The sequence below is a fragment of the Ambystoma mexicanum genome, chromosome 11, assembly GCF_040938575.1.
Source record: "Ambystoma mexicanum isolate Mex_15411 chromosome 11, UKY_AmexF1_1, whole genome shotgun sequence".
Taxonomy (NCBI): Eukaryota; Metazoa; Chordata; class Amphibia; order Caudata; family Ambystomatidae; genus Ambystoma; species Ambystoma mexicanum.
Genome location: NC_090934.1, coordinates 878,294,177 through 878,307,777, shown reverse-complemented (window position 1 = coordinate 878,307,777; position 13,601 = coordinate 878,294,177). Strand labels below are relative to the sequence as shown.

The 13,601-nt window shown below is 47.5% G+C and overlaps 1 protein-coding gene across 2 annotated transcripts in view; it reads right to left on the bottom strand.

Moving 5' to 3' along the window:
• Positions 1 to 4,287: 4,287 nt before the first annotated feature.
• The window catches only part of IGF2 (insulin like growth factor 2), a 36,145-nt gene continuing 26,831 nt past the window's right edge, over positions 4,288 to 13,601 (bottom strand). For both annotated transcript variants that reach the window (XM_069623941.1, XM_069623940.1), the window contains exons 3-4: positions 10,531 to 10,697; positions 4,288 to 9,700 (exon numbers count right to left, since the gene is read on the bottom strand). In XM_069623941.1, coding sequence (XP_069480042.1) covers positions 9,461 to 9,700; positions 10,531 to 10,697 — 407 coding nt within the window. In that variant the 3' untranslated portion in view covers positions 4,288 to 9,460. The remainder of the gene's footprint in view (positions 9,701 to 10,530; positions 10,698 to 13,601) is intronic.

Genomic DNA, 13,601 nt, shown 5'->3' with positions numbered 1-13,601 from the left:
GGGTCGCCATCACGGACACAGACGCTCCAGTGTCTATGAGCACTGGCGTGCTTGCTCCTTCTACCGATGCTGTGCACATGTGTTGTTTCCTCTTTTTCTTTATGGAGTCTATGCTTGAGATGAAAAAGATTTCTTCTTCCTCCTATTCTGCCAGTTTATGACTTGGTGCCACCTGTTCGCCAACTGCTACGTGGCTCTGTCGCCGTGCAGTGTCACTGGGCGTCCTACTGGGCCCTCTGGGAATAGTCACTGGTGTGATGGCTTTACACATCTGCGAAAAGTGACCCGCTGTTCCACAGCATCCTCACACTCTCCCCCACATGTGGAAGGTCATAGCCGCACTTGGGGCAGGGCAGCAGTGTTTCAGTTTTCCTCGTGTTCCATCTGGGACTTGTCGGACCAGCATTTTGCAGGCGCACTATCGCGCACGCGTCCTCCACTTTCAGTGAAAGAATCACGGTGTCCATCTTTTTTGTACGACTTTTCGCCAGTTCATATGATGTGCCCATTTCCAGAATGTGGGCTAATGACAGACCAGGCTCACGCAGCACTTGGCGGCGCAGCTTCCCTGAAGCGCACCCTTGTATGAGTTGGTTTCTCACCATGCCGTTGTCATTCTCCCATGCACACGTACTTGCCAGATGACGGAGCCTGCTATAGAATTGCACCAGGGATTCCTCCTCCTTCTGCTTCTTGCTGCACATTATGAACCTTTTATTGTCCTGATTAGCCAGTGGCAAGAAGTGTTCTTTGAGGCTGTCTTTTGATGCTTGATAGGAATTGTTGATGGGAGTGAGGGACTTGAAAATCTTGTGAACCACCGACCCAGCGGAGTGTATGAGCGTTGCGATTTCTGCCTCATCATCGGTCTCGCTGGTTGCTCTAAAATATATGTCCAACTTCTCTATCCAGAAAAACCATTTCGGTCCCAGCTTCGAGGGATTGCCTGAGGTGTCAAATTCTGGTATTGGGGCCAGTGTCCCTTGTTGGTGTGGAGCCCTTCTCGCTCGCGGGTGCCTTGCAGCACCTTGACCGGCTCCCTGGAGGTCCTCTTCATTGCTCATGGTTGCAGATCGCACAGGCACCCCCTTAGCAAAAGAAGGCCGCAATTTGCACCTGCTGTCACCCTTCTGGGACATCTGGCACTGTGGTGCTCAAGCCCTGCTCCTTTTAGGTGACCATGCCATGGTGTGATGCACAGCAGCCCCTCGGGACCGTGACTCAGTGTGACTGAGAAAATACTGATGAAGGACAAAAGAGAAAAAAGAAGAAAAAAAAATTTCTTGTTTATTTATTTTTTTTTTTTTAAAGGGCCTTTTTGGACCTGCTTGCAGTCCAAAAATTGCCCACACGGTGCACGAGCACTCCACGTGTGGAGCCGCTGCCGTTGGAATCACAAATGGCGGTGTGTGCCTTACCGCGATGATCGATGCATCCGCCAGGCGTCGGATCAGGTTCCCGGAGATAAAATCAGCATCGGAATACCTTCCCCCTGCCCAGCTGCATACTCGTTGCCAATGTTGTGGTCTGCCTTGCCCCAAGACCCTGCATGCAGACCTTATCCAACCCATCCCTGAAAGGAACACACAGACATAGGTTCTGCCATATTGGGCTCCCAGCACGCGCTGCTGTGGTATGGGACCGCTCCCTTTGTTCATTAATACGCGCGACTGCAGAACGTTGCGTCACGCCACGTGAACATTTCACAAGTGGGAGTCTGAGTGCAAGAGACCAGTGAGTCTGACAGAAGTAAGCAACAGAGAAGAACAAGGCAATGTTTTATTGCATTTTTATAAAGCTAGAATGTCACTATTATTATAATAATAGCACAATTACTATAATTGAAAAAACACAAGAGGACAAACTAAAAAGCACATTAATTTAGGGATGCATTCAATGTGCTGGTGGATGTGTGTGTGCGACTGAGTGACGCACAGAAGGGTGTTGAGTGTCGTGCAGATACTAGAGTGAGTGATAGAGCGCTACAGAGACTGAGTTTGAAAAGAGTTTGAGCAGCGGAGTGCAAAAGTGAGCGAGTGCTGCAAAGCGAATCACCAAAAGAGAGCTGGAACGATAGATGCATGCGGGGATTTACAGTATCAGAGACTCCTGCTTGTTTATGGTATTGGGCAACTCACAGTGGCCTGTGGTTCCTTTGCGTTTGCCAGTTTATGAGCATGGGTGACCAAGGGTTCAGTTAGATATGAAATGAGTGATGTTGGGCACAGTTGCTAATGGATCTCTTTCCTTTGGTTTTGGCAGGGGTCGTTTGCTCAGAGGCGGCTTGGGGAATAGCCCCATGCCAGCCTGATAAGTGAACATTGACCCTTCTCTTTCTCGCGATGCTCCAGGCTTCTGTTCCCAAAGTGACTCCCACTATGCTGTCTGGTTGAGCTCTTCTCCCCTACCATTACCTTGCACCATGCCCTTCACCATTACCTTAACCTATCATGCACCCTCTTTCCTCGTCACACTCTCCTCTTCCCGTAGTCATCTATTGTCACCCCTTTCCGCCAGCATGCCTTCATTTCTTCTGTCCACGGTCCCCTTTGTCCTTGCTCCACCCACCCTTTCCTCTGTCCTACTTTTCATCCAATTTCATTCTGTTCGTTCTCTTCCACCCCAAGCTTTATCCCGCTCAGCTCTTGCTTTCAACAATGTTCCTCTCAGCCTTCCTAGTTCCCCGCCCTGCGTGCTCGTGCTGGCCCTTGTTTCTTTCTTTTCTCCTATACTTATTCCTAATATTTTCCCACTTTTTCTTCTCTCTCTTAACCATCCCCTGGCCGTCTTCTGCAACACCTGCCCCACACCCCAACCCTGTTCATCAGATAAGAAGTGACATGTACAAGGCTGGGCCTGATGGACACCCAAAATATAACTGTGCCCTCGCCGCCCAAATAAAAGGTCCAGCACGTGCTGCAGCTGCGAAACCGCCAGTTCACATAGGGGTTGCCTGCCTTTGTGGAACGTGCTGTCCACTGGGTGTCTATCAAGTTGGATGATGTCCTGTTCAAGATGCTTTTAACATCATACACTGCACTATTATCGGGGAAGCAAGTAGCAGAGACTGGGTGATCGGCCATTGGGCAGTCTCCCAGTGAGATTCGGGCATTGGAAGCCACACAATAGACCCTGTCCATCTGGGAGGGGATACCCCCTGCCATACTGGTCATCTGTTCAGTCATTGACTGACAGTTTGTTAGTCTATATCAGGGCTTTAAGTGGGCCCGGCAGTCACCGAAAAATGTTTGAGATGCCGCGCTGCAGGTGTTCCCTAAAGTCCCCTAGTAGGCCCAGCTTTTTCTTCCATAATTGTGGCACCAGACCCTGCAAGGCATTCCTTTAACTAAGAAATGTGCAGAGGCCAGCCCCACCATTATGGAAGAAAATGTGAGGGCGCGAGAAGCCAAAGCCTTTTCTCTGATGCATGAAGCTCTCATGCACAACCATTAAGGAGAAAAAGTGTAGCACTGACCCCCGGCAGGCATCCCTTTAGGTAAGAGATGCAGTGAACATCACCCTCTCGCCCAGAGTGCTAGGGCCATGACACCGGGAACTCTTAGTTAAAAGGATCCCTGGAGGGGGTCAATGGCACAATGAATGGAGCAAATCTGTGGCGCCGACCCCCGTCAGTCATCCCTTTAGGTAAGAGATGCAGGGATCATCACCCTCGCAACCGTGTGAGAGGGTGATGATCGCTGCAAAGGGATGCCTGGCGGGGGTCGCTGGCACTTAGCCGCATTCTACCTATTAGGCCCACCCCCTTTAGGCCATATTCCCTTACACAGCTCCCTCAATTTCGCATGCCACTTAAGGCACTGGTCTAGATGCACAGACAGTCTTTCTTGATGTCGATCGAGAATATTGGTAAAAGCTAAGGAACTCAAGGGCCAATGGCCTAACTTTGGAGTGGTTTGCATGAGAACCGTAAGTTCACTTTAACATAAACTATCTAGGATCATTGGACCACTGGCTGGTGATGAAATGACTACATGCACTTTGAAAAAAGGCACTGGCAGGCTGAGAGTGTTGGTGGGGCCCTTGGTGTGAGGGAGTGCATTCAGAGGAATCATTATGAATGCGGATTCGTCAGTTTGGTGGTTGGGGGAAGACCATTGTTTTAGCTGGCAGCATCTTTATGCAATAATAGGGTTGCTCTTCTATGGCGAATGGCAATGTGGAGCGAAGGGTCTAAAGACGGGCAGAGGCAATTAAGAAGATTTTTTTTACTTATTACCTTTCCAAAATGAAAACAGACTTGTACCCAAGTAATTATAGTAAACAAAAAAGGTTTTATGTTTTTATTTCCTTCATTTAAAAAATAAAAAGAAAACAGGTTTTATAATGTCTGTCTTGCTGTATGGTATTTTTTGGTACAAAGCATTTCAGAAAGGCTTGTTCTGTGTTTCTTTTTAAAAAGTTAAAACAAAGTATAAAAATTAAACATTTGTTTGGACCAAGCATCTCCCACCCTCCTTTAAGACCTCACAGATTTTTATCAGACAATAAATAAGGCAAGTTTTCTTTTCTTTTATTCTCATATTGCAGTGCCGTTTCTTTTTTTAAAAAAAGGCTGTATGGCTCAACATTGCATGAAAATATTAATAATAACATATAAAAAACGGATTACACATTAAAAAGGTCCCCAAACCCCCCCATCTTCACAATACCAAATATTTATACAATTCAAGTAGTCTTGTTTCCCCTCCCCCATTGTTATGAAGATATAGTGGCATAAGCAGAAACAGCTGTGTAACAGAGCGACAGGACTCCAGATGTGGAATGAAAAAAGTGTTTATAGAGCAAATATTATGGGGAGTCAGGTTTCCCGCTTTGCATTTCAAACCAGGTCTGTCTCCCCTCATCAGTCACTTGCAAGGGCCTTCTCACCCTTTCCTCGCGAAACAAAAACGTTTCCAGTTTTAAGGTAACACTGCTATTGAGGTTAACTGCATTCTGGAAGGTTTTCTGTTGCCATTGTAGAAAATAACATGTGCCTTGCATTGCTTGTGCTTGGCCAGTGCATGGCTTACATCCCCTAAAGGCAAGGGGCGCCTCCCACAGTGGTTCTCGAGAGCCCTACCCAATGTTTGCAGGATAAGCACCGACTATGTAAATCGCTCCCATTAAGAGCCCCTGGATTTAAATACTTTCTGTGGATATCCTCTAAACATGGCATGGATTTGGCTCTAAATGAACAGATTTGGAAACCCCAGCTGTAGAAAATACTGGAATAGCACTAGTCCGATATGCTTCCCTAGCTGACTTGGGCACTGCACTGCAGCTCTCCAGGCACCCGGCTTAAGGTGGGAGTTTCGAGCTACCATGTACAAGAGGCAGTTCTTCAAAGACAGTTTCTGGAGGGGGTGCGTGTGATGCTGTAGGATTCTCTACTACAGGTGGTAGGCTGAGAAGAAATCACCCTCTTATCCTGGGTACTGGCAACAAGTCCTTGCTCCCCAACATTTTTCTCCTTGTGAGCGGAAGGACCTTTTGAATTGGGGCTAGTGGACTTTCCTCTCCGCCTTAAAAAACCCAGGTCCCTTCTATGTCAATGTCACTCACTCTTTGCAAGGTGAAGGAGTGGGCCTATTAGGAAGCGCAATGCAATACTGGACACTTTCGTGAGGTTACTGTTAACCAGCGAATAGCACACCCGTGTTGGCTATTCTTGTGAAGCCTACCATCTCTGCAAGGGCAGGCATGGGACCTCTGGAAATAAGGGGTTGTGTGGGCACGTGAGCTTGGGTTATCTGTTTTGTTCCAGGGTTGCCCAGCTCCAGGTCACGAGGGCCGGAAACATGTCAGAATTTCAGGATATCCTTTTTAATAATCATGTCATAAATTCTAAAACAATGATTCTAAATTGATGCAAATTTATCTCATGCATATTAATGATGGATATCCTGAAAACCCATCAGGTTTGCAGCCCTCGAGGCCTGGGGTTGGACACCCCTGAGTCCGCCACTCTTTGGTGACTGTATTCGATCTTGGATTATGTTAACACAATGGTCAAATGAACACAATTGCCCCTTTCCCTCGTGCCTGGTAGGAAATAAAGAATGCAGTATTGTCCTGCACAACTCACATGCCTTTACAAAATGTCACACCTCAATGAACTCCAATCCCCTCTTCTTGGATACTCTTTGCTATTGGATGCCCATCATGCAAGCAAGTTACAATGCACAGATTACAGACGTGTCCACTCTGAGGTTTGTGGCATTTTGGAATACATGTAGCCAGCAAGTTAGGGTGGTCTTTTATCATTTCCAATAAAAGTACAATCATGCCCTTCAGCTCAACTCCTCAGCCGGCCACGTGTATGCTACTGCGTTCTAACTCATTAGAAATGGGTTCACTTGTAATTTCAGGGGCATTGTTTCATCAGGTGTGAGCCATACAATATCCCTTTGTGACCACATGGACGCACGGTCCCAGCCATCAGAATACAATGTGGCCTCGCAGGAGATGCATGTCCCACTCTTTCAAAGTAAGTCATGCCATACCGCCTCCAATACTGTATAACAAACAGCTCTGCATCATGAAACACTACACACCACATGATACACTTGAGAAATGACATCATATAACAATCCCACAATGCAGGGCCAGCTATCAAACACCAGAAGGCATCATGAAACAGCATCTTCACACCACAGTCACGCAAATGTGAAACCTGCTATCAAACAGCTGATGGCATCATGAAACAGAACTGTGAACACAAGTCCTCCCGTGCAGTCCCTGCTACCACACACCAGAAGGCATCATGAAACAGCATCTTCACACCACAGTCCTGCAAGTGTGAAATGTGCTATCAAACAGCTGATGGCATCAAGAAACAGAACTGCGAACACAAGTCCTCCCGTGCCGTCCCTGCTATCACACCAGAAGGCATCATGAAACAGCATCTTCACACCACAGTCCTGCACGTGTGTAATGTGCTATTAAACAGCTGATGGCATCATGAAACAGAACTGTGAACACAAGTCCTACCGTGCAGTTCCTGCTATCACACACCAGAAGGCATCATGAAACAGCATCTTCACACCACAGTCCTGCACATGTGAAATGTGCTATCAAACAGCTGATGGCATCATGAAACAGAACTGTGAACACAAGTCCTACCGTGCAGTTCCTGCTATCACACACCAGAAGGCATCATGAAACAGCATCTTCACACCACAGTCCTGCACATGTGAAATGTGCTATCAAACAGCTGATGGCATCATGAAACAGAACTGTGAACACAAGTCCTACCGTGCAGTTCCTGCTATCACACACCAGAAGGCATCATGAAACAGCATCTTCACACCACAGTCCTGCACATGTGAAATTTGCTATCAAACAGCTGATGGCATCATGAAACAGAACTGTGAACACAAGTCCTACCGTGCAGTTCCTGCTATCACACACCAGAAGGCATCATGAAACAGCATCTTCACACCACAGTCCTGCACATGTGAAATGTGCTATCAAACAGCTGATGGCATCATGAAACAGAACTGTGAACACAAGTCCTACCGTGCAGTTCCTGCTACCACACACCAGAAGGCATCATGAAGCAGCATCTTCACACCACAGTCCTGCACATGTGAAATGTGCTATCAAACAGCTGATGGCATCATGAAAACTCAAGCCCTCCCATACAGTCCCTGCTCCCACACACAAGAAGGCATCATGAAACAGCATCTTCAAGCTACAGTCCTGCAAATGCGAAACCTGTTCTCACACAACTGATGAGATCACAAAGCAGCACTACGAACAACAATGCAGCAATACCGAACCTGCCGTCAGTGAATGATGCCATACACAATGCTGTGACGCTGAGTCACCAAAAGCAGAACCTGCTATACTGTGTCAGCTGACTTCTTAAGTTAGAATCTTCAAACCATCGGCCCACACAGAAGGACCTGCCATCACACAACTGAGGACAGCATGAAACAGGAGCCACCATGTGCACCAGTGCACCCCCCATTGCACTCCTTAATGAGCTCAAAGTAAGCTGCGCACCAATGTTCTTCTCTGTTTTCCCTATAGCAAGGATGGTTTTGCGGCGTAGCTCGGGAGGGTACGGTTAAGTAGGGGCTTTTTAGGGGTACAGTGTGAGGGTGCTCATGTTTTAGGATTGGGTTGATGAGTGGAAGATCAGCCAAATGAAGACAGGTCTAGTGAAGTCACTGGGCGCGCGCACAGTTCAGCCCCTTGGTTCCCTCTCAAAAGGCTGACGGGTTCTTAAAGAGTAATCACTACCTTGCGAGACAGGCCCTGTGCCTGTGTGTCGGGGGTGGGAGGGGAGCTCGCGCCACACATATCTCGTGAGGCCCGCCGCAATTAAACAAAAATAAAATGCAATCGAACTTTTCCTAAAACGAAAAGCTAAACATTTTTAAGTTGGAAATGATCCCATGCTCCCGGGTCTCTCTCTTTCGCTCGCCCTCGAGTCTGGCCTCCCCTACATGATATTGTAGCACCAAAGCACATTATATGATTCAAGCAATCCTTCTTTTGCTGCTACACGAAATTTGTTCCATAAAAATAGTGCTTTTTGCCCAAAAAAGTAACATGATCTATCATATATATATATGCCTATAAACATATATATCAAAATAAACACATTCGGTGGCAAGTGTGCAAAGCAGACCGCGAAGCGCTAAAACTCCTCGGGGCTTTCTTTCCCTCCTCGATCTCCTCACGCTAATTACAAGGTGCAAATTGATTTGGATTTCTGTCATTAGGTACAAGTAAAAAAAAACGTTATTAAAATCTTTAAAGAATTCCTTGGAAACAAGGAAAAGGTGCAAAGATTTTAAAATAACAACAAACAATTGCAAAGGTTAAAACATGAATCATAAAAACATATGCTCCTCTTTTTGCAGTCCCCTCCTCTCCCCTCACATCTGCCCCCTGGCAAAGCTTGAAGACTAATGAGAAAGTGTATTTGAAAAAAGGCAGTGTGCCTTGTCAGTCTTCTGCTTTTCTTTGCTTTTTAGAGGGATGGGTGTTTTTTTTTGTTTTTTTGTGTGCGTTTTGTTGGCGCAACCAAGGTTCCTGTGCCATTTGTTGCTATGTATGCGCACTAGTCCCAGGGGAGAGGAGTCCACACATCCACCTATACAAAATAGTGCAGCTTGAAGAAAAAAAAAAGTGGGGGTACGGGAGACTGAAATATCCATGACACCACCAAAAAATCGTGAAATAAAAGGACACAATGCCATAGAAATATTGCCGCATGATAGAGGAAATGTTGATTTCTTTGTTCCTTACACAAGTTTCTCGGTGGTCTCGTTAAGTCTTGCCTCACTTTTCAGCAAGGGTTGAATGAGGAGCTTGGGTGTCCCACCCCTCCATGCCCTGCGCTGGCATACAGGGAGCAGGAGGGGGTGCATCCTCTTCTCTTGGCAGTCCCCAGGAGATAAAAGAGAAAGGAAGAACTAAATGTCCTGTGGCCGGGGCTTCCGGCTCATTTCCGCCTGTCCGATGTCTCTGGCAAAGCCCGCACAAGCAAGGTACTCTGGGTAGGCACGGTAACAAGTGGGCGGGAAAGCCGGCCTTCCTTGAAACTCTCCAGGGTGTCAGCTTGCCAACGGTAGTGTCGGGCGCGGAGGATGGCTGGAACCCCCCTCCGCAGGCGCTGCGTGGTCTTCCTCTGCCAAACGTCATACTTGGAATACTTTGCATGGGATGGCTTCCGGAAAATGTCCTGTGGAAAGAAGGATGTTTTAAGAGGTGCTGCCTGTGTACCTGGAATCACTCTGGGATATAGCGTTCTCCACTAAGCCGCCACCACCACCATCAAAACTAAGCACCCACGCCTCATTTCACACAGCTGCTGCCCACAAATGTGACTGTCAAAAAGCGATACTCCAAAATGTGAATGGATTTAAAATGGGTCCACTTCAGGACCAGATTAACAGCTCTTTGCTGGGACCCTATTGTGGAGGTGCTTAAAAGGCTTGCCCTATTGTTCTTTTTGTTCGGCAGAATACCACATTTTGTATATGTCGATTGTGAACACAAGTAGAGTGGGATGTACAGTTTATCAGCCAGCCTAGCCACACATCCCTTATGTTGTGACTAAAATCCACTAATTTGGCATTGCCGGATCTCGAACAGAATAGCTTTTATTTAAAGCTCTTGCTCCTCGTCCACGCCAGACTCTTGTTGCTAGTAGTATGACATATATTAAACTCAAATTGATGTCTACCAACTGGTGACTGCCTGCATCCATCCTATGTCCTCGTTCATATTAAACTCAAATTGATGTCTACCAACTGGCGACTGCCTGCATCAATCTTATGTCCTCATCCATATTAAACTTAAATTGATGTCTACCAGCTGGTGATTGCCTGCATCTATCCTATGCCCTCGCCCAGTGGCACACACTATCCCCAGTACATTGACTTTGTTTTCGTATCTTGTCCTGTTCTTCCCCAGTTAACTCTGTTCTGCCAACCTCCTACAGATAATTCACCTGGATCATACCCGCCTGATCTGTACGCATAAACAGCTGAGTTTTCTGCGAGATCCTACCTTGCTTAGTGGTGGCAGGGCGGTGAATGATGACGAAGACAGATCCCGCTCGTTCTTCAGTGGCTTGGCGCAGTATGTCTCCAATAGTGCAAGGTCGCAACTGCGAAAGCAGCATTCCTCCACAATGCCTCGTGTGAACCTCCGATGCAATCGCCCTGTGGGCCGACCTGCCAATACAAATTAAAGTACAGCATGAAAACCGTACCCTTCAATCCATTGTGTTTACATACTATACCATGGGACAATGCAAACAATAATGTGGCCATTACGACTGCTGCCATAATAGGAGAATTGGATGCCCTGAGAGAGATGGCAGGTCAAATTTTATGTGTTTTCCTAGAGAGACAACATCAACAAAATACCTGGACAATAGATTGCCCCTCACTCTCAGCAATCCTCGATCTTTGAATGATTTACTTTAGGAGCCCAAACAACAACTCATCCAACAATTAACCTGTGACAAGGCACTTCTGGGACAAAATGTATATGAACACAGAATAAGAGAGAAGGCGTCAGAACAGCAGGACTTGTGAGCGGAGATGGGACAGTATACAACAAACAATGACATCCATTCCTTACATTGGAACTCCTAATCCCCACCATTTTCATGTCCAGTGATGCACCCCCCCATGCATTTTTGACACAATACTCACCTATTACGGGGAGCCGCATTGGGCTGCCCAGCACACTGGGACCACTATTTAGAGAAAAGCAAGAGGAAGGGAAGACAGTAGCCTTGGTTGAGTGCAACTGGAAAGCAAAGAGAAGGAGAGCAGAGTGTAAGGGAGGCAGAACTGGGGAAGTGCCAGAAAGCAGAATGCAGTTTGTCAAAATCTGACATGCTTGATCTGAGTCGCTCTCGTCCCTGGAATCACCTGGAATCGCTCTCATAGGGGTCTGTGCTGACTCAAACCTCCAGACCAGCTCATGGAACAAATTCAACACAACTTTCCCAACAGCGGCTCTCAGCGAAGACCTTAAGTCAGCAACGTTTGAAGGTTAAAGGAGGAGATAAATTCTGCCTATAGGGGTGCACAGCAGCACGCTTGATTGGACTTAACTGTTCTATAAAGGAGGTGGCGCAAGCTGAGGCAAAACATGATATTTGCTATCTCCAGGAAGGGGATACAGGTAGAGGTCAAAAAAGCGTTCAACGCTATGGGGAGTCGACATCACATTTAGCATTAGCCGGTTTCTCCCTCCCTAGGGGGGGGCAGCGACAATGAAGGTGAAATATTGAATCCATATCTGGAACGTGGACGAAGTTGAGGGCATAACAAAATGTGAAATCTGGGAAGCTACAGTGGGAACCCAAGGGGCGCACAAACTCTCCTGCTGTGGGAATGTGCAAAGACGCGCCACATGAGATATGCGCTCGTTGTCTGGGAGTGGGACGTGTGCGGGACGGCCAAACGAGCTATCAACTTTGCCTTCAGTCTGGGCAGGTGAAGGCCCTATGAGATATCGACCCTCCAAGGGGTGGGGGAGAAGGGAGGGGAGTTGAGTCCATACGGTGAAGGCCGCATGCAATATGTACTCCCTTTCTGGTGGGGGAGGGTTGAGTGCAGGCGAAGGTCCCGTAAGAATGCCTGGTCTAGGGGACGCAGGTACCGGCCACGCAATATCAAAAGTCCATTAAGGGAGTGCATAAGAGCCATGGGGTCTTCTATTTATTCATTCATCGGAATCATTTCCCTGGAGTTGAAGTACTCAAGCACATTCGTGGTTGGTTTTGTTTTCGAAACTAAGAAGCGGCTATTGGCTTATTAACTTCTTGCCCATAGCAGTACACTAGCTCGTTCTCCGTTCACTTGTCAAGTAGCCCAATGTAGGGGAATTGACTTAATAGCAACACACATTATTCCACAGTCAGAAGGTCAAGATTTGACCTCCCAGGCAGCACGTGGGGTTATTGGTGATACATCCATTTCAATCTAGATCAATGTCTGGTGCCTAATTGAGCATCTTCTGAAATGTCTATTCTCCCTCAAAGACCTCTTCCTGCTACTAACAAAGTACTACTATGTCCAAGGAAAGAGGCACAAAAGCCAAGAATCCATTTTCCAAAATGGAGGCTTGTGAGCTAGACTGTGGCCTGCGCTGCTCAGAGCGTTTCTTCTACACCTCTTACGTCTGGCTGGGGCTCTTTTTTTTTCTTGTAGGATCTTAGTCTATAAAGACCTGCATACTCGCAGGACAGGTGCACAAAACTGCCATCTAGGAGGAGGGGACCACCAGGACAGGGTGGGAGCCGAAGGCCTCTGAAAGGCTCTCTTCGGTGGGCTTCTTGCAAAAGGATGGTGCGCATGAGATGTTTTGAGCCCCAACCTTTGCACAGGATACGTAAGACCTGGTGACCAATGCAGGCCTTTCGAAATCGTTTTTCAAAAATGCATTTAAAGTTAGGTTACCCAGTAAAATCCAGGGTTACAATGATTTACGCCTGACACATGGGAGTCACGGCTCTGCCTTTGGAGTACTTTATTTAGCAAAATATTACAATCCTATTTGGGACAGGGTCAGTCATCCGAAGACCATAGGCTGGTGGTTGTTGGTTGTGCCCCACGGGTGTGCAGCTGTCAGCACCTATTTAAATCGATTGGCACAGATGTGGCAGTCCATTTATGAATCTGTACACCTCTTTACGCGCCGACCAGCCTAGCCGTCACCTCTGAGAACGTAGTTAGGGAGAAGGCCCAGGAATTTTGCAGTCAGTCGAGTGGAAGGCTGGCTAGAAAGAATGCTGCCATCTCCTCTCCGCGGAATGCCAGGCGACACAAAGCGCCTTTGTCATGTTTGACGTGCCAGCCGGGCCACTGTCCCTCACTCGCACCCCTCCCTGACAGGGTCTTCTCGTCTCCCCCTGCCAACTTCACTTAGAAGGACACAGCCGAGGAATGTGCCCAGTCAGCACTGAGGGCCGACGAGGAGAGAAGGAGCGAGCTTGCCTCAGTTGCGCAGCGCACGAGCCAGCGCTTCACAGGTCTGCTATGGGCCTCGCCTTTGGAATCCTCGTTATAAGTCAACCCCCCCCCCCTGCCATCAAGCACCTTGTGCTCCCTATGTTCTGA